Source organism: Capricornis sumatraensis, chromosome 14, assembly GCF_032405125.1.
Source record: "Capricornis sumatraensis isolate serow.1 chromosome 14, serow.2, whole genome shotgun sequence".
Lineage (NCBI taxonomy): Eukaryota > Metazoa > Chordata > Mammalia > Artiodactyla > Bovidae > Capricornis > Capricornis sumatraensis.
This window is the reverse complement of record NC_091082.1, coordinates 33683404-33704716: the sequence shown is the minus strand read 5'-3', so window position 1 is coordinate 33704716 and position 21313 is coordinate 33683404. Positions and strand designations below refer to the sequence as shown.

Genomic DNA, 21313 nt, shown 5'->3' with positions numbered 1-21313 from the left:
ATGTCCATCGAGTTGGTGATGCCAACCAGCCATCTCATCCTCTGTCGTCCCCTTCTCCTCCTGCTCCCAATCCCTCCCAGCATCAGGGTCTTTTGCAACCAAATAAATAAATATTAAAAAAGAAAAAGACTGTATGCAGGCTGATTTGAAACCTTACTTCGAAATTAAAAGGTAAGTACCAGTAAGCCAAAGAAGAAACTGAAGAGGTCAAGGAGCATTGAATATTTTAATGAATTCATGTAGCATAAAGCAACAGATACAAATGCATCTGTCATTTAAAAATATAACTGTAAAGAATTATGATTTTACATTGTATGAACCTTGTTACCAGCTTAATAAACATGAAAAATATTTATTGAAAAACAAAAAATTCCAATGAAATTGTAAGTAAAATCACTTTTATTTTCATAAATAAAAAGATAATTCAGTGTATTAACACCTTTAGCAGGATGTTAGCTGTCATGATCTGGTTTAAACTAAGTATGCAACAGTTAACACAAATAGATACCTCTCTCTAAGATGTTCATGCAACTTCGTTACATCTGTTAACTTCCCCAAATTTCCAACACCACTTTCAAAGGACAGTATATATATATATACATAAATATATAAAATGGGATAGTTTAGTCACAAAGTGTCACGTTTGCTGAGTCAACGGAATATTTACTATCTGCTTATGTTGAAATTGCCAATTGATTAAATGTTAATACCAGTATTTACTGCCTTTTACAGAAGCCCTGTGCATTTATTACATGTTTTCATTCCACATATAATAGTAGGACCCATAGAAATGTCAATGTGAAAATTTAGTAATTAGGCTAAATAAGCACTAGTTCCTAAAATAAATAGATCTTAGGCCAAGAGTAATAAGCCGGAATCAAGTACTGTTTAAAGTTTTATCAGTAAATGGCAGAAAAGCACAGAAAATACAGTGAAATTAAAGTGTCTTTTTCTATAAACAACAAAATAAAACTAAATGTCTGCCCAGTTATTACTTCACTTATTCTGGAAACTGCAGCTTCAAATATTAAGTGTAATACAGCCAGGAGTAATTAGCATTTGCATATGTTAAAAAAAACACCCTGATTCTATATAGCTTTTTTCCCCAAGAATATAAACTATGATTTAAATAATCATTTATCTGAACACAATACTGATTCAGATAGGCATAACATATTTACTCTTCCTGCTGCTGCTAAGTCGCTTCAGTCGTGTCTGACTCTGTGCGACCCCATAAACGGCAGCCCACCAGGCTCCCCCGTCCCTGGGATTCTCCAGGCAAGAATACTGGAGTGGGTTGCCATTTCCTTCTCCAATGCATGAAAGTGAAAAGTGAAAGTGAAGTCGCTCAGTCATGTCCGACTCTTAGCGACCTCATGGACTGTAGCCTACCAGGCTCCTCCATCCATGGGATTTTCCAGGCAAGAGTACTGGAGTGGGGTGCCACTGCCTTCTTCCTAATGTATGTTTATTCCTATCTCAATACTTCGTGCAGATTTTACTTGTTTCTCACAGAATTGCTGTGTAGATTCAAAGGTTTATCTATGTAAGTGCTCAGCACAGTGCCTAGCATGGAGTAAGCTCTTAACATATACTACTATTTCTATTATTTGAACCAACCTGTCATTTATAATAGAAAAATTAGCTAACACCCTAGGATACTCAAAGGAAGATAAATCTACAGGGGTGATTCTTGTTAAAGTATTAAATATCCACTATTTCCCAGAATTGTGTATATACTAAACTATTTCAAATATTACAAGCTGTTTTTAAGATATACCATATCTGTTGGCTAAGTTTTTGCTATGGCCTTTGACCTAAAGCATTACAATTCTGATAAGGTTAAGTGTTATTAGAAAACTATATAAAAACCACTTACACTGAAATCAGGTTAACAAAGGCATTACTCTAACTTCTGCAACAAAGAAGTAGAGATTTACCAAGTATAATTCAGGACAACCTATTTTGTTTAGTTTTCAAGTTCCTTCTTTTCATCATGCAATATATGACTTCTACAAAAACATTTCACTGTCTCCTCACATAGAAACACTGAGAGCTGTTACAAAGTTCTGTCCCCTAGGTAAAAAAAAATCCATTACAAAAACTACTTTAAAAAATATTGTAGGTTTGTTTATTGAGGCTGAAATGAAGTGCAGGGCTACCAGCAGACGAGTTAAGTTTTTGGATGGTCTTAATATACCTATAAACGTAATGAGTAAGTTACAGACTCCAACACGTGTAAGTGATTTGGCATGAAGATTTTTTGATCCTTAACTGAAAGTAATATTTTTCCCCACCAGAAAAGATAACTGACACGGAATATAACAAGTCTGTGCTACCAGCTGACATAATGGAGAGGGGAAAAAACTATCTGTTAAAAACTGATTCTTGTCATTCTTCTGGTATCAAGTAAGAGGAAGGGAAATAAATTTTTCTTTGTGAAGATAGAAAAACACCTGAAACCACATGATTCTGGCCTATAGTGTTTAACCTGAAACTGACTACTACCCAGATGTTCAGAGAAAAAATCCAGTCCCCAAATATGCCCTTTAGAGGTGCAACAAAAATTGTCCACAGGTTGTCCTGATTCAAAAGGAGTTTGGAAACAAAGTAGAAAACATCTCTACTGTGTTAGAAATCAAGAATAAACTAAAGGAAGACTCCCTCTGAATGTACTAAATTAATCTATAGGCTTTAGAGAAGTCATTGCAAGATACATGAAGTTCCACGGTTTATCCTATCCACTGGTAGAGAAATTCAAAGTGCACACTGGATCAATGTATTTTAGGAGATGTAGCACCCAGTGTCTTTTTGAGGTTTGATATCTGGTTCTTTCACAGGTTTCACCACTTCTTCTGGTTTGGGTTTAGCCTAGGAAGAAAGAAAAATACAGTATAAGTACATAAACTAAGATCTGGCAAACAAACACTAGGTCTATTCTATTTCACACTAATATAAAGGGGATATATTAAAATGTATCACTGAGACTACCAAAGCTGTGCCAGAAGCTACATACCAACCAATTCAACTAAAGACAAAACAGAAAGCAACATTTTCACTGAAGATGCAAACCTGGATGGGCAGGCAAAAATCAAGCTAACGGTATCCTTAGTCTTCCTGAGGAGGGGGAAACTGAGTGACCGATCTGTGAACGTGGAACCCTTAAGTTCAAAGATAACTTGTGACACTAACAGGCTACCTCTCAGGACTATTTTAAAAGGCTGAACAGGATGCAAAAATTGCTGTTTTTAGGAATAATGGTTTTAGTATGGGTAGAAAACTATATATAAAAAACAAAACCAGGAACTTCCCTGGTGATTCAGTGGTTAAGAATCTGCCTTCCAACGCAGGGGGACATAGGTTCAATCCCTGGTCAAAGAACTAAGAACTAAGATTCCACAGGCCTCAGGGCAACCAAGCCCACATACTGCAATTACTGACCCTGTGTACCACAACCAGAGAAGTCTGTGGACCCCAACAAAGACCCAGTGCAGTCAAAAACAGTCATACAATTTTTAAAATATTTTTAAAAAAAAATTTCAAGGAAGGGGCTATGTCTGCAAAGTAATTCCTATCCCTTTTCTTCACAGACCTCTTGTCTTTTGGTAGCCAAACCTCAAAACTTCCACTTAATCTACCGTTTTATTTAGCACACTAAGATACACTTAAAGATATAAATGAATAAAAGCAGTTTTATTTTGCCCCTGGATGATTTCACAGAATGATGAAATTAGGTCAAATCGTCAAATAGCATGCACTGTGCTAAATCAAAACCAACACTGCGATAGCACTATAAACATTGGATGAGACATCCTTTTAAGACCTGTCTTCCCACACTCCTCCTAAAAGAGGCTCTGACAAACTGTAAAATGGCAAGATAATGTGTTGAAAACATATCCGTCAACTATGTAAGAAATCAGAAGACAACTGAGGCCTAGAGGTTTATCTCAGAGTTCTACAGTAGATTTTACACAAAGCACTGTAATTAGCTAACGTAACATTTAGACAAACGTTATCTATTTGGAGAACAACATCAAACTGTGAAGTCTGAATTCTCTGAAAATTTTGTGAATGAATGGAAACAATCCATCTCATACACTGTCATCCTTGGGTCTTTTGGTGAGATCAAAAGCAGCCAATGTTTCCGGTGTCCAGTGTGCACTTGGAGGAGGAAATTCGAAAGGTACAGGTTCTACGAGACCATAATTTGCTTTGAGTTCCAGTTGTGGGGCTTCTGTTGGAACTTTTTGAAAGTAACTGCAAAAAAAAAAATAAACAGCAATTCATTCATTCATTTTTTAACTATTTGAGTGTCTACCTGTGTCCAAAAGCCTATGCAAGAAAATGACAATTTAACATAGATTAACATAGAAAAGAATTTCTTGCCTCACATAGCTTACAGATGAGTCGGTGACAAAGTCAAGAAACCCTGTCAACTACAGAGCAATGTAACTGAAGCTATGAGGGATGTAGCGCGCTATGAAAACACAAAAGAGGGGCAATTAACCCATTTTGGGGGGGTCAGGGATGCTTTCTGAGGTGATGAACACTGGGCATGTTCAAGAAGTGAAAGAGCACAGCACGACCAGAACTAGAATATAAAGGGAAGAACGCAAGAGACAAAAGCAGGGACAAAATTAATTCTACCAGCTTACACAGGTGCTCTTCTACAGCTTGAACAGCACTGATTTAATAATGGAAAACTGCTTGACAGAACTAGACAGGACTGATGGAAAACTGATTTCCCTTCTTTACACATGACCAAAACTAGAAGGAGATGAATGTGTCAACAGAAGATATGTATTAATATGTGCTTAACAGATGGAGAAAGGATGGCAGAGAAACAAAGGTAAGAAAAAGGACAGCAGAAGTGGGCTGAAGTTAATAATTCATGTGTATTTTAAAATCTGCTTTTATGGGTCATTCTCAGAAGCAGAATGAAGTTAGTTCCAACATAAGTGAATTCTATCAACAATTTAAATGGAAAATTAATGCTCAACTTAAATGCAACTTGATATGAAACATATAGGAATGGAGATAACAAACTGTGGTATTATTAAAACAATATTACTATTTAAACATTATAAATATAGTCGTCCCTTGGTATCTTTGGTGGATTGGTTCCAGGATCCTCATCACTGAAATCCACAGATGCTCAGGTTCCTTATATGCACTGAAGTAGTATTTGCATATAACCTACACTTCCTCCTGTAAACTTCAAATCATCTCTAGGCTGAGATACTTACTAGGTATTACATTCTTATAATATCTATTAGAATGTAAAGTGAAAGTCACTCAGTCATGTCCGACTCTTTGTGACCCCAAGGACTATATGGAATTCTCTAGGCCAGAATCCTGGAGTGGGTACCCTTTCTTTTCTCCAGGGGATCTTCCCAACCCAAGGATTGAACTCAGGTAAATACTATGTAAACAGTGGCTGGCCTGCAGCAAATTGCAGTTTTGTTTTTGAGGACTCTCTAGAATTGTTTTCCCCTGAATATTTCCCATCAGTGGTTGGTGGACTCACAGATGTGGAACCCACAGACTACAGAGGGCTGGCTGTATACACTATACCATTATCAATATTACTAAAATCATATATTGAGTTGTACTCACATAAATCCATTTTCTCGCTGACATTTTTCTAGAGTGTTCTTCACAAGATTTCCAAGTTTCCTAAAGAACAAGTGTCCCGAAGGTTTGACTGTTGGTCCAGGTCCTTTGGTTTCTCCATATTCTTTGCATAATGCTTCTGCCTTTGCATAAACTGAATGTGACAGGATATAAAGTTATTTGATTATAATCAATTATTATTTATACTAAAAACGCTATTCATCAGAGATGCTCTTTACCTAGTGTAAGAGCAGCACCAACAATAGTGTTAAGCGGTAGGTAGATATGTTCAAGAAGTTTGAGGTTTTTGAAGCACTTCTTTATTTTCTTCAATACTTCACTTAATCTCATTCCCTTTCATGATCTCAGCCAAAATCTCTTTTAACTGCCTATTCCTCTTTCTGATAAAACATTAGTTTTTAAAAGGGGAGTTAATATTCTGGTGGGATACTTACATTTTTCTGCTTCTTGGAGCGACCTGATTGCTTCACCACATTTATCACTAGCCAACAAAGTCTGACCATGATAACAATAAGCCTGATTTAAAAAAAAAATAACACAAATTTTTATTCATTCTCTTCTCAAATGATGCTTTCCACTGTCACTGTTTTCTATATGCATCAGATAAAGAAATGCTTTTGTCCACTGTTGGAAGAATCAATGCAATCCCTTCTTTCCTTGAATAAGCTAACCCCCATCTCTGTTGGTATATAAAAAAAAAACAGGGCAGAGTGAATAAAGGAGGGAAATTACTAAGCTAATGCAGAGGGGAGAAGGAAGGAGGACTTTGAGATTAAGGACTAACCAGGTTTTAAAGAAAAAGTTGCCAGCCTAGAGTAGGCTATTTACTCTTCAAATATCTACATCAAATCTGGGATTGCACATGGTGTTATGCAGTGTGTCTAAAAGCAGATTATAAGCTATAAGAAATTTTATTAATGATTCTTCACCAATCCAGGTTGATATATTGCATGGTTAAGTCTTAAGATTACAATTAGTAGATACCTTTCCCAATGAACAGGACAAAATTATAGAGAAGTCTTATGAAGTCTGCAGAAGATTGCAGCTTAAGTGGGTTTGAATCAAACAGCAATTCCACTGCTATAACCCAGCTCTACATCATCTCCTTCCACCCACTTTACTCCACAATGGTTGCACTGACTGTCAGGGAACATTTACTGAGAGCTGTCCATTATTTACAAAATGCTAACGAAGAGCCTGGACAAATGACAGAATTGGCACTCAAGGGGCTCAAGAGACAGTAACTCACATTGTTTTGGGTGAAAAATACTTACATAAGCTGTGTAGAAACACATTTTCAAGTGAAGATATTTTCTCCATTTAGCAGAGTATGCAGGCTCCAAACTGGATAAAGCATGATCTAAGGTTACATTTTAAAAAGCAAAATATAATTTCACCCTGATTCACTAGAAGACTTTTAGTTCATGTGTTCAGATGCTAAAAGCAGAATGCCATTCACACCTGAAACTCAAGCATTTACATTTTAAAAACTTTGCTTTATTTACAGTGATTCATTTTCCCGTAACTATCCTTTCACTACACAATAAGATAGGTTATTGGGCACCTCTTTGATTTGATGATTCATGTAATTTAAGTTGGAGATAATGATAAAAATAGAAATGACTGAGAACTTCAAGAGAAATACGAATACTATTAGAGTATCTCTTTTAAATATTTTATATAAACGGCAATACAAAGAGTACTCTAGACGTCCAAGTCAGAAACAAGGATACTCTCCTAACCCTTATTCACCACCCCACCGATGCATCTTGTAAAAAATACGCATGATCCTATCTCCTGCCCAACACCTCTCCAATCTATTTCTTCCTCTCCTGTCTTTGTCTAAGCTTTCGTTATTTCGTCCATAGTACTTAGGAAGAAGTGATTATGGTCAGCCTTACTACTACTTCACTAGCAGGCCCATTTTTCAGCTTGCAATGATAGGGCTCTTAAATTCAAACCCAATCAAGTCACTTTTACTTCTTTTAAGGTGTTTATCAGTTTTATTTTTTAAGGAGTCCCAAACAGCTACTGAACAAAGGCCAAACTTCTTACATAGGCTTACAAATCAATTTGTAATCTCATACATGCATACTTTCCTACCCTTTGCTCCTACCACTCATTCTGTTTCAGCCAAGAGCATCTGTCTAAAGGTTCCAGAATGCACTAAGTTCTTTCTTATCTCTGTACGTACTACAGAATTTTCTAATCTTTCCATAAGCTAAAGCATTCAAGCAAACCTAGAATTTCTATTTCAAAATCAGGCTAAACCACCAACTTCCTTTAGAAAGCTTTCTCTAGCATACCCAGATCCTTTAGGTTTTTATTTCACTCCTGTGACAACACTTTTTTCATGCTATAATAATGTGGTTACATGTTTTCCTTCTTCTCTAGGCTGCGAACTGGTACACTCAGCAACTAAAAGGGTAACCATCCCATAAACAGGAACATATACATGTTTCTTAAGTAAGTGACTGAAAAGAAAACCAGATTGAGAAGACCTGAGCACTAGTCCCAGCCTCATACCTGCAAGCTGTTAAATTACAAATTAGTTATGCTAATTCTCTGGATTTCAGTTTCTTGTCTAAATAAGGACAGTAATATAAAGTTGTTATAAAGATCAAAAACACTTCAAAAGAAAAACAACTGTTTAATTATTAGACATAACTGGTTAAGGACAGCACTGTCCTTTTCACTAGACGGTATGGAGCCTATCAACTGTGAACATCTGTAATTCTTTTCTTTTAAAAGAGTCATAAAATAATAAAATAATGTACATATTATTCCAGCTTTGCAAATGATCAAACAATCTGAAAGTCCTTTGATTTTGCTTGTTGCCTACTAAACCAACAGCTTACTCTGAAAACCTAAAGACTAAAAAACAGAACTGTAAACTTACCAGCTTTCTGATAGAAATTGGCTGTTTCATATGCCAGAGCAGCAATTAGACCAGGAGCATGTTTCAGCTCAATTGCTCGAGCAATTGTTACTATAACCAAAACACAATGAAGTGTATTGTAGGATTAAGTTCACTTGCATTCACCTTAAGTTCAATTATAAAAGCAAAAGACAGTCTCCTATCTCTCAGGATTTTAATCCATGTAAGTTTTTCGTTAAAAGTTTTAACATGAAAACTATGCTACAGAAAATACAAATGTAAACAAACCAAACACTGAGTTTGTTGGTTCTGGTATCATTTCCTTACGTAAATCACTAGCTACTTAGTACTCACAGAAAACCACTATTACAAAATCGCATGATGTAAGAGGAAACAAATACTTTCAGGGCGCTAGAGTTTGAAATAAAGAACAACAAAAGCCTATGAAGTCTCATTATTTTCACATAACTCTTTATTTCCTGCCATTCAAAAGTGAAGATTTCAAGGTAAGCCAAACAGTGGAAGAGAAAAAAAAGCTGGTGACGCAAAGATGAGTTGCAGACTTAATTTTATGCTGCCAGAAATGCATGAAATCAGACTCCTCTTAACAGTCATTAAACTGTAAGTCCTTTCCTACTAATGAAAAATGGAGGCAAATGCTAAAAGTCATTCTTAGTATAAATTTTCCAAATTCTGAAACTTAATTCCAGCTAACTGATTTTTAAAAAGGAAGAGTGAAACGCTAATTCTTCAACAACAACCACAACAAAAATCTTACAATATTTAGGATACCTTCTTGAGCCTCAGCCTGACACTGGATAATGTAAGCTTCTATGAGTCGTGCCTCTAAATCCCGCCCCTTTTCTGCAGGTGTAATGAGCTTTGGGATATGACTTTCCTGAGAGAGAAAAACAAAAACAAAAAACAACAAAGAAGCCAAATTTTAACTCAGTTGTTAGAGATAAAGAAAATGGAAGTTATGAGACACCTGATCTGGGGATTTATCAGAAATTTAGGGTACAAATAAAAATTGTGTATAAAGGAGCAATATGAAGCTTACAGAGAATAAAAGTTCCTGTACACTGAAATTTTAAAGTTTTTTTTATAAACTTTTGTAAAGATAAATTCAAGAGCAAAATCTGGGTCATAATAAATTGCTTAGATATGCAAGTCATATTCTCAATTTAGAAAATGTTTCACTGACATGGTAACCTAGTTCCCTTTTACATGAGAATCAGAACTGTTTATTCACATTACCACTAGTAGATACAAAGAAGCTCAATTCTGTAGCAGACTCAGGATCACAGCTCTTTCCATCACCATAAAACTATCTCATCATGAGAAAGTGCAACACTGGCTTCCAGGAGGCTTCAGTAAATATTAGTTTAATTAGAATGAAGTGGGGGTAATTCTGGTTGGAAAACATTTTAGTCTTTTCCCTTATTCCCATCACATCTCCAAGAAATTTAATATAATTAGTGTACACTGACTGCCCTGCTAGCATTTTCACTTTAATACAGAGAATATACTCAGAAAATTCCATTTTGCAGAATCATGAATACTCCTGGCAGGTGCGGCAGACAGCAAGGAGAAATGCTGAGAACTATTAATTTTTGTGTTTTGCTTTCTCCTATCTTTTCAGAAGAGACAGAAAAACAAGCAGTGAAGTACCACCTGCGTCATCTAATTGTAAAAGTCATGGATGATTTTCTGAAGAGGAGGTAATATTCTGTTACTTGGGTGTACTCGTCAACAAGGTACTTAACGTAAGGAAAACAACACATACTAGTTCTTTTTACATGATTAAATAATTCCTTCACCCCAAGAAGGAAATAAAAATTATTTCAACAATTAAAGTATTAAGAATATATTCTATTATTGTTACCTTTAAATGTTTAAAAATCCCAGCTGCAATTTTTAAGCTTCGATGGACTTCTTTTGCTTCATCCTCTGTTATGCTGAAGGAGAGAGGTGACGTTAGCTACAGGATGAATCCTGGTTCTGGTATTAAAACCCACAACTAATATATTCTCATAAAACTGCAAAAGTCAATCACTTGTGTTTTTTACTATGTTTTCTTCCTTTTAAAAAAATCTGACTTAACACTTAGAAAACTAACAAACGCACATGAAAAATATCCAAAAAGAAGAGATGACAAGTGAAAAAGAGTTCCTGTCTAGGGGTCTGGACAAAGGCTTCTTGCTTTTCCTTCCCAATAACTTTCATACATAAACAAGCATAAATCAATATACATGTAAAGCATGCACATACTTGAAAAACACATACATACACAGTATTCACTCTAGTTTTAATCACCAAAATTACTTCAGACACTATTTTACATCAGCACATACAATTCAACCCCATTTTTAAATGGCTGCGTATTATTACTCCCACGTTCAGCTGTATCACAGTTGGTAGTTGCCAGTTTCCTATTGCTAACATTCACCTGTACTATTGTAAAAATTGTATCTCATTTTATTTCACAATCCCTTAATCCTTCAAAACATCTTTCACATACTTATAAACCTTTGTCTTTTTTGGTGAATTGCCTGTTTATGTCCTTTGCTTATTTTCAATTGATTTGTTGGTCTTTTCTCTGTGGATTTGTAACAGCATAGATTATAAAAACAATCTGTCAGATGTACCACAATTTCTTAGGCCCAATCTGTCATTTGTTTTAAACTTTGTTTATGGTACTTTTATGTAGTCAAATAGTCAACCTTTCTCTTTTCACAGTTTGAGGTTTTAGTTAGAAAGACCATCCCCATGACAAGATTATTAAGACTGTTTGTGCTTTTAACAGTAGGCTCTGTGATTCTGGTACTTAAAAATACCAACATTATGAGGTAACCTTACATTTATCAGAAGTGGTACTTTAATCAGTAGACTTTTTTAACCATGAGGCTTGAAATATTTGAAAAATAGTACATATGCATATAACCCTCTCCTTTTAACTTACTTCTCTTTTCCAGCCAGTCTTGAAGCATATTTGGTATACCATAAAGCAACATTAAATCCCATGGAAATTAATTCAAAAACAGCATCCTGCTGGGCACTAGAATTATAAACATGATCATTAAGTACTGTCCACGATTAAGACATCTCTATATGAAGCCTGCTATAAATCTTACCCAAAAGCATAGCACTAAATACCCACTGAAAAAACGAAGAGAGTCCTTGTATGTAATACTGGTGGGGAGATAAGACACAAGCACACATATAATTAGCAATAAATGACTATGGGGGTGGGGGTGGTGAGAGAGAAGCTCAAGAGGGAAGGGGTATATGTATATTTATGGGGGATTCGCAGTGTTGTACAGCAGAATGCAAGACAACACTGTAAAGCAATTATCCTCTATTAAAAATAAAAATTCAAGAAATGACAACGTGAAGGTCCAGTATGTACTTCTGAACAGTAAACATGAGAACAGTGGTTCCCACAGGTTACTGTACACTGAACAGCTTTAAAAACACAGATTTCTGGAACCTATCTTACAAAAAAAAGTCTCGGAAGTGTGCAGAATCTGCGTTTTTAACAAGTATCCTGTTGCTTCTGGAGCAACTACCATATTTTAAGAAAACAGATTTCAGAGGAAAGATTATAGGCTAGAATGACTGAAGGCTTACTGGTATAAACAGAATTTGAACTGTGCCTTGAAAGATGGCTAGAAGGGAAGCAGAAAGACATCCCAGATGAAGGAATGACACTGTTAAAGCACAAGAAAGGATAAAGATTTTTCTGATACCAGTGACCTAACTAGCTTGATTGAAGTTGCCAATTTATAAAGAGAAGTCGAGGAACAAGAGAACTAAAAGCCAAGATGTGAACCTGCAGAAGATTGTGAATGCTAAGTCAATCAGTATATTACCCAAAAAAAGGTCTTAAAGATAAGCATATTTTACATCTTATTTCCTTCAGATTCTATCACTAAACACAACACAAAGATGGTTAAAAGCTTATAAAACAAAGAAGATAATATTTTTATTCACTACTGTTAAGATCCTGAAAATTCTTCATACATTACTGTATTTCTCTCAAATGATTAAGTAAAAAACCAGAATACCCTTATATAACCACAAGTAATACCCTTATATACACACATAATACTAAAGATACAGAAAAATTATCCAAACGGAAGAAACTAGAACTGTGACTCTGCTTTGTACGTTTTATTTAATTGTTGTCTCCATCTTAAAATGAACAGAGACATGGAAACTTTTTAAGATTAAAAAAAAAGATTCATTACAAAACACATAATTCAAAAATGACTTAAAAGTGATCCTGTTTAATATGTTATAACATCAAAATATGACAGTTATGAACAAACGCCTTAAACGTTTCTCATGCCCAAACAAATTTAATGCAAAGTTTAAGAGCTTATATTTTTCAGCACTGAGAGCTTTCCAATGAATTATGTCTTGTAACTACATCTAGTAATTCCAGCAATGGTGACCTAGGAGGCATATCAAATGTGTAACTTTACCTTTAGTAATAGAATAGTTTTGTTAATTTATATAAAAGCCTCATGAAGAGCTCTCTCTTGCCCACCCCTTGTTTCTTTCAATCTACCTTGCTCCCGAACACTCCATCTACTCGATATTTTGCAGATCAGATACACTCACAGCACACTTTCCATTGAATAAGCAGCAATCAAGGATAAAATAACTTAAAAATCTCAGATGTACTGAATCATCAACATTATAACTTAAGACCTTTATCATATAATTAATTCTTCACTGTCTCATAAAACTATGCTGAGAAATGTTGTTAAAAGGAATAAAAATTTAGCACAGTAGGAAAAAGTGTCAAATTTATCCAATGGGAAATACTTTAGAATCTGCCGAAGTTTTGTAATTTAATGATAGAGCTTTGATTCTTTTAAAGAAAAGTTTTTAAGATAAATATTCCTTCAAGTGTAGATGAAGTACAAAGGGGTACATAAATAAAAATAGAAAATGAGAACTTACTCAGAAAACCTTGGTATCCCAAAATGTTAAAATTTGGAAGGGATTCATGGTCCCTAACTTCCTACCCAGTTTATGAATTCCACATACAATATTCCAAAGGAACAAAGGAAACTAACATTTACTGAATGTCTATTCAATGTCTGACATTACATTAGTCCCTTAACGTAACATTTCCTATTTTGCTGCTCACAGAAGCCCTATACCTATAACCCCAACATATAGCTGAGGAAGCAAATATTCACATAACAGAAGCTCTGCGGTTGCATCTCCATGTGTATGAATCCAAATTCCACATCCCCTCCACTGTGATGCCTGCCCTGGCTGTTCAGCAATCCCCATTTTCTTCCCTTCTGATTAAAAAAAATGGTAACTCTAAGGCACACTGAGACACAGATATATGACAATTTAAAGAACCCAATGGTGAGTTTGGGGAAAGACTGGATACATGTATATGTATGGCTGAGTCCTTTCACTGTTCACCTGAAACTATCACAACATTGTTAACTGGCTATACCCCAATACAAAACAAAAGTTTTTTGGAAAAAAAACCCAGAACCCAATGGTGTTTTTTAAAAAAAGGTAGTTAAAAATTCAGCATGATTATAATCAGCTTCCTGTTACAATCTAACTAGTCTCAGGTGACTGATAAAGTTTTGAGGGGAAGTTTTTAAAAAGAGCAGAAACACTGAAATTACAGAAAAATAAACATAGTACTGTGAGTCTAAAAAGTATGGAGCTGGGGTGCAATGAGGGAGAAAAAAAGGGGGAGAGTGACCGAAGACCTCTGAACTCTCCATCAGAAAAGAAAAGGAAGGAGAAAGCAAAACTCAGCTCTGCTTGAATGGAAGCAAAGGCCAATTTTGGGAATGCAGATTTCAAATTCTCAAACCATTCTTTGTGTATTATTAAAAGTGAAGGCTGTTAAAATGGATAACCAACAAAGACCTACTATACAGCACATGGAACTCTGGAGAGGGGGTTTGAGGGAGAATGTATACATGGCTGAGTCACTCTGCTGTTCACCTGAAACTATCATTACCATTGTTACTACCATTAACGCTGTTAACTGGCTATGCCCCAATACAAAATATTTCTGGTGTTAAAAACAAAAAAAGCAAGGCTTCACAATTCTAGTTAACATTTAAAACTGATTATCTCAAAAAACAGATGTGGTCCAGGAGAAACAAATTTTGCTTTTACTTAATAAGACTGTATTAGAAGTTTAGGTCAACATTTTTTCATTAATTTCCTGAGAAAGGAAAATGCTGACCAGGTTTATATTTTGTTTCTTTAATACTGAAGCTATGAGTTAAACCACTATCTAAATAGTTACAAAAATGGTTTCAATTTAGTACCGTTGGTGCTGCTCACCTTGGAACCTGTCCCTGTAACGTGTCAGTCCACTTGAAATTTTGAATGTATCGTAACTTGCTTTCTTGGGTAGATTCATCCAATGAATTAATGAAACCTATAAAAAGGAAGACAACATTTTAAATTTTACAAGAAACAATGAGTGTTCTCTTTAGAACATTATGCAGATGACTTTTTCAGGTACCTGAAAGAAACCCCCAACCCCTCTCCCCTTCTCCTAAGGTAACATAATATGAAACTTACACACATTTAATCTTCAAAATGTTAGAAAGACCACGTACCATCTTTACATTTTCACATTTCTGAAACTCAAGCATACCAAAGGATATAGCCTAGAAGACTACTTAAATTTGGACTTCTCCATAGCTGATTTTTTAAAAATTTAAGTTCATTTGAATAAACTAACCTTGTAAAAGTGAAAAATACGAATCTGCTGCATTTTTCATCATTTCTGGATTACAGCTCAAATCAGTGAACAATTCAAGCAGTCGTGCTCTAGATGATCTCAGGTCACTTATGCGAGACAGAGATAGTAAAGTAAGCTGTATTACAATGAATCTATGTAAACATGGCTAAAAAGTTTCAACTGTAAAAGCTTAAACACAGGTACACAACCCTCCTCTAAGACCTTTCTACAGATACAGGAATGAATTTAATTAGGACTAACAATGGAGATAAGTGAAATTTCTAGTAATGATTGTTTTAGAAATTATACTAAAATAAGTTCAGTCCAATTAAAGGGGTAAATCATGAATACAATTATGTAATAAAAAAATGCACTCCAAGTTTTAATTTAAAGTAATCAAACTAACACAAGCATTTAAGATGGGAGGAAGGAATTAAGAATGAGTACATTAATCTGACCAGCTCACAATAATAGTTTTTTGAAAATTTAAAATTTAACTTTTGTGTATAATTTTAATATCCTCTTAAAATTTCAAAGTTTGACATTTGACATAAGTACAAAATCATATTTAAAAATTGCATTCTATAATACAACACACATAAATATGCAAAAAAAATGAAACCACTAGTTATTTTAAAAATGCTCCCTCATCTCCTGGCTCCTTTGATTCTCTGCAGCAATAAATGTGGCAGACACTTATTGTTTCTTTCCAAAATTCTTTTCTCCCTCGATTCCAATAGCACTAAAATTTCCAGTTCTCCTCTTATCTCTACAAGTTACTCCTCTATTTTCTTTCATGTCCCCTTTGTATTCCCACCTCCAACAATGTTCAGTCTTTGGCTCCCTGCTCTTCATTCTTCTGAGGTCTCATCTACGAGGACGACTTTACGTCTAATCCTAGATCTACATCGACGGCCCTAACTTGGTCCTGTTTTAGTTCTCCATCTAATTTCAGAAGGCAGCTTGCTTAGTGAGGGATCCAGAAATCATTTACACAGAGAAGGACTGAAGACAACTGTGTGTGAATAACTAAAGAAAGACTAAACTGTAAGCAGCAAGAGGAGGGACTGTATATCCAGGACTTAGTAAGTGCCTGGAATAAAGCACATACTCAAAATTCTTTGTTGAGTGAAATAATACTAACATTTCAAATACTTTTAAGATTCAGAAGAACTGTAACACAGCAGTAATACTTAGAAGGGAGGACAAACTTAATCCTGTATGGTCCAGATGGGAGTGTTTATGTATTGGTACCAACTCTAAGGAGGCTGATTCAAGAAAGTATGTACCAACAACTATATGGAGCTGACCAAAAATGGAATGGGCTACCTTATGAATCTGCCATTGTTGACTTATTTAATTAAAGGCTGGGAGGGAGTCATTCCGGACTACGAAAACAATTTGAATCCTTAAGGCCTACTCTAGGCTCAAATATTTCACCAGCTATTTCCAGGTAGGCATTCAGTCATTACCTGAAAACCAACTTGCGTAAAGTTAAATTCATCTTAAAATGACAAAATTTGAGAAAAGTGTACCTTAGAAGTATCTAATTTAGGTTATTAACTTTATAGATGAGTAATTAGACCCAAAGGAGTTAAGAGACCTGCCCAATGCCACAGATGAAACAGTTAAGCTGGGACCAATGTCTAGCAGGTCCATATAGACAAAGCTATGGTTTTTTCCGTAGTCATGTACAGATGTGAGAGTTGGACCATAAAGAAGGCTGAGAACCAGAGAACTGATGCTTTTGCGCTGTGCTGCTGGAGAAGACTCATGAGAGTCCCTTGAGCTCAAGGAGATCAAACCAGTTAATCCTAAAGGAAATCAACCCTGAATATTCATTGGAAGGACTGATGCTGAAGCTGAACCTCCAACACTTGGGCCACCTGATGCGAAGAGCTGACTCACTGGAAAACACCCTGATGCTGGGAAAGATTGAGGGCGAAAAGAGAAGAAGGCAGTAGAGGATGAGATGGTTAGATAGCATTACCCACTCAATGGACATGAATCTGAGCAAACTCCACGAGATAGTGGAGGACAAAGGAGCCTGGCCTGCTAGAGTCCATAGGGTTACAAAGAGTAGGACACAACTTAGCAACTGAACAACAACAACAGTCTAGGAGTCTAAGATTAGGGCTTGGCAAACTACAACTTATAACTTGTTTTTATATGCCCCACAGCTTATTTTTGTAAAATAAAAAAGAATAATTCAATTGTGACTGTGTATAGCTTGCAAAGCCTAAAATATATACAAATGTATACAGTATTTAGCCCTTTATGGAAAAAGTTTGCTAACTCCTGATCTAGATTAATACCTCAGTTTTCCTACCTTCTGCTCTGATTACTTCTTTCCACCAAAAGCAGTAATTCTTTTAATTTTCCTTTAATGGTACCACCAATGTCTTGATCATCTAGGTTCTGAATCTCATAGACTGAATTCTTTTCAGCTTTTCAGAGCAAATCAGTCAATCTGGCTAGTTGACATCGCCTTCAAAATCTTATACCTATCTCTTTTGTTATATCTCTTGTATCTCTCTGTATCTCTTGTATCTATCTCTCAGCGAAACTGCTCTATTCACATTCCCTAGAACAAAGGTTTTCCTAATAGAAATGACTTTCTCCTCTCCCTTCTTACTATCTAAGTCAGGGATCAGTAAACTCTTTCCGTAAATGGCCTGAAGATAAATACTCTAGATCTTGTGGGCCATAAAGTCTCACTTGGGAATACTCAACCTTACTGTAAAGAGGGAAGGCACCCAAAGACAATCTGTAAATGGGGAGGGGGGTGGCAGCTGTGTTCTAATTAATAAAATTTTATTTATAAAAACAAGCTGTGGGCCAATCTAAAGGAAACAGTCTGGCAACCCCGATCTAAGACATACAATTCATTTAAATCTCAATTCAGGTCCTCTCTCCTACTGAACAACCTGAAGGCTATTTCAGGTCAAAGGGAAATCTCTCCCTGCTCAGAACTCAATTAATTTACTATCCGGTCCATATCCAACAATATCCAAATATGACTTTGTGGAGTCTCTTGTACTGTTGTAACATACGTCTTAACTCTTTAACTGTAATTGCTTTAGCCTCTTCAGGACTCACTCACTGGTCTAAAACTTAGGACCCAGCTTAAATAATCTATGACTTGACTCTCCACACGTCATTTGTAAGCTGTCAGACAGGACTTCAAGACTAAACAACAAGGAGTCTAAGGTTAGGGACAGTGTGTTACATACTTCTGCACTAGTCACGGCCCTATAAAAGGACCCTGTACCTAAGAGTGGCTCAATCAGTATTTGTGGAGATTGGCTAACACTTACCTGCAAATTTTTGAAGCAGCAGGGCCAGTGACTACACCATAGTAGTTAAAAGAGACAGGAGCTGTGGCTTTTAATGGGTTCCTATGAAACCAATGTGTCATTTTCTCCAGATGTTTCCTACTGACAAAAAAGAAATGTATAAAAACTAAAACTAAAACATTTAATAAGCAAAGTAAATAGTACTAAAATATTTTAAAGTAAAAATTTTAAATTACCATAGGATATATACTTTCATATAAAAATATATAAAACAGACATATGTATATAAAATACTTCACTGCCACAGTCAATCTTGTTTCAATTGTCTATTTATAGCAGCCTATGTTTACTTAGGTAAGGCCTATAAAAAAAAAGTATTTGGAAATATGCTCACAGTAACTGCAATGTTAAACATGCTGGAGCTGTAATGATTAAACTTTACTGTGTACAGAAATCACCTTGTGCCAAGGGGTGGGAGTTCTTGTTAAAAATGCAGGTTCTGATTCAACAGTCTGGAGTAGACCTCAGAAGTTGCTGCTGCTGGTTCCCAGTCTACACTTTTGAGTAGCAGAGCACTGGACTTTGGTTGGACAGCTGAAAATATAACAGGCATAGGACCAGGAAAATGTAATTCCAAAACAGGTTCAAATGGTGACCCCTACTTAGACTGCCAACGTTACTTGAAAGAAATAGGCCTTAAATTAACTGTATTTCCCATGTGATACTGCTGAGGCCAACTAACTGGATATAGCATGTGTTCTATAATAAATATATTTTTGACAGAATAGCAAATAAGAATCAATGTATGCATGTGTGCGTGCTCAGTTGCTCAGCTGTGTCCAACTCTGTGGCCCTATGGACTGTAGCCCACCAGGTTCCTCTGTCCATGGGATTTTGCAGGCAAGAACACTGGAGTGGGGTGCCATTTCCTCCAAGAAGATCTTCTGGATCCATGGATCGAAACCATGTCTTCTGCGATTCCTGCACTGGCAGGATTCTTTACCACTGAGACACCAGGGAAGCCTAAACTAGTATACAGGATGGATAAACAACAAGATTTTATTGTATAGCACAGGGAACTATGTTCAATATCCTGTGATAAACTGCTGTACAGAAGAAATTAACACAACATTGTGAATCAACTATACGTCAATAAATTTTAAAAATATATCGATTCTTAAAAACCAAGACATTTAAAAAACTACCTAAATGAAATTCCAACTTGAAAAAAATTAAGTTTCACACCTTTCCGGTAAAAAAAAAAAAAAAGTGTGTCCCACTTGCTTAAAAGTCCTTGTGTGAATAGTGAAGATAATACAGGAAGGCAAAGCTGAAGACTTAAATATGGCAGTTAGGTCCTAGAAGTAGAAATTCGGTGAGATTTAATTAATTTGAAAGCATTATACAATGTTGTCAATTAACTTGTCTTATTGGGAAAAAAGCGTGGGCTGCTTAATGTAAAAAATACCTACTTTAGGCATCTCCCTTACTATATTTAGTTATTCATGGCAAAACCGCCTTTGGAGAGCAGCAGATATTTAAGGAAGAGAAAGTGCGTTGTATACCCAGTGAAAAATTGAGTAAGTTCACTTATGACTCAACCCAATTAACAAGGGCTTCAAAAATATATAACCTTCTAAACATCATCCATTTAAACCTCCTTTATAACGTATGTAAACTAATACAGCATCTCTGTACATATAAACCAAGCCTCCCAGAAATTATGGCACACAATACACTTGATTGTGAGTTTAAATTTTTCACAAATACTGTTTTAGCGCGCCCTCCCACTTAGTGGCTGAAAATGTTTTAAGTTCCGTACACTTTTACTCTAGGAACGAAGAGGGTAAATACTGTGTCTTCTGCCCTTGCCCGATCTATCCCGGGAGAGACTCGCAGTCCGGTTTTCAAGAATTCGAAGGATGGGGTAGAAAGACGACACACCCACCTGCAGATGCAAGGGTGTCTTTAAAGCCACGCAGCACAACAGTCTGATCGAGCCTGCCGCCGAAACCGGCTGCCACAAGAAAAGTTTGATTACCGACAATGGTCCCCCACTCTGGAGACCCTGGGTCCCCGAGTCACCTACCGCCACCAGAATACCGAAGGTCCACTTCCTGTTTACCACCCAGCCTCTTCCTCCGGTGCCCAGTCCAGTTGAATGCCGTGACCTTGCGCAGGCGCACATCCTAGCGAGCCCCTCCTGAACAGACATTTTTGTGGAAAGCCGATACTACCCAACTGGGAGAGGCGGACAGAGGTGCCTAAACAAACCCCTACGTATAGTTTACGAGACACTCCGACTGCTAGTGGAGACGCGGGCAAGGGGATTCAGCGAACCTAGCTTGTTACTACCATTGATTCGTGGGGCTAACGTGGATTTTCTTTCTCTCATTTGTTTGAAGGCACTAGGAGGAGACTTTTGTAGACCACTTATCCGGGAGTCTATGGAACCTGTGTAAAAAGGCTTGACCTGTTGCTTGGCACTGTGGGGAGACGACAGGCCCAGCCTCCTAACATACTTACCAGATTCCTCGGAGTCTGTACAGCAGTCCTCCTGAGGGAAGAAAGGCAATGTCCGACTCCTTAAACGAGAAAGGAAGGCAGTCGGCAAGCCGGGACTACCGAACTAGAGCGACGGAACCAAGCCTGCGCGAGCCGCGGTCACGTGCCCATGGCGGCCATGACAACTACCGAGGCTCGGCGGTGTGCGCCGCCTCGGTAGTGGAGGCTGCCGCGTTGTCGCAGCCCCCTTAA

At 36.6% G+C, this 21313-nt stretch overlaps 1 protein-coding gene across 2 annotated transcripts; it reads right to left on the bottom strand.

Annotated features, from left to right (window-relative positions):
- Window positions 1-288: 288 nt before the first annotated feature.
- BROX (BRO1 domain and CAAX motif containing) lies at window positions 289-21152 on the bottom strand. Of its 2 annotated transcripts, none has more exons than XM_068985647.1 (14): window positions 21083-21152; window positions 19015-19150; window positions 18578-18694; window positions 15261-15367; window positions 14855-14951; window positions 11475-11570; window positions 10398-10470; window positions 9305-9410; window positions 8534-8623; window positions 6909-6994; window positions 6069-6150; window positions 5617-5767; window positions 4098-4257; window positions 289-2871 (listed from the first exon to the last, which is right to left on the bottom strand). In XM_068985647.1, the coding sequence occupies exons 3-14, from the start codon at window positions 18676-18678 to the stop codon at window positions 2785-2787; spliced, it is 1236 nt and encodes a 411-aa protein (XP_068841748.1). In that variant the 5' UTR covers window positions 18679-18694; window positions 19015-19150; window positions 21083-21152; the 3' UTR covers window positions 289-2784. The 2 variants fall into 2 exon arrangements, with proteins under 2 accessions (XP_068841748.1, XP_068841749.1); XM_068985648.1 differs by lacking the exon at window positions 21083-21152 and adding an exon at window positions 20505-20605.
- Between the last annotated feature and the right edge of the window lie 161 nt (window positions 21153-21313).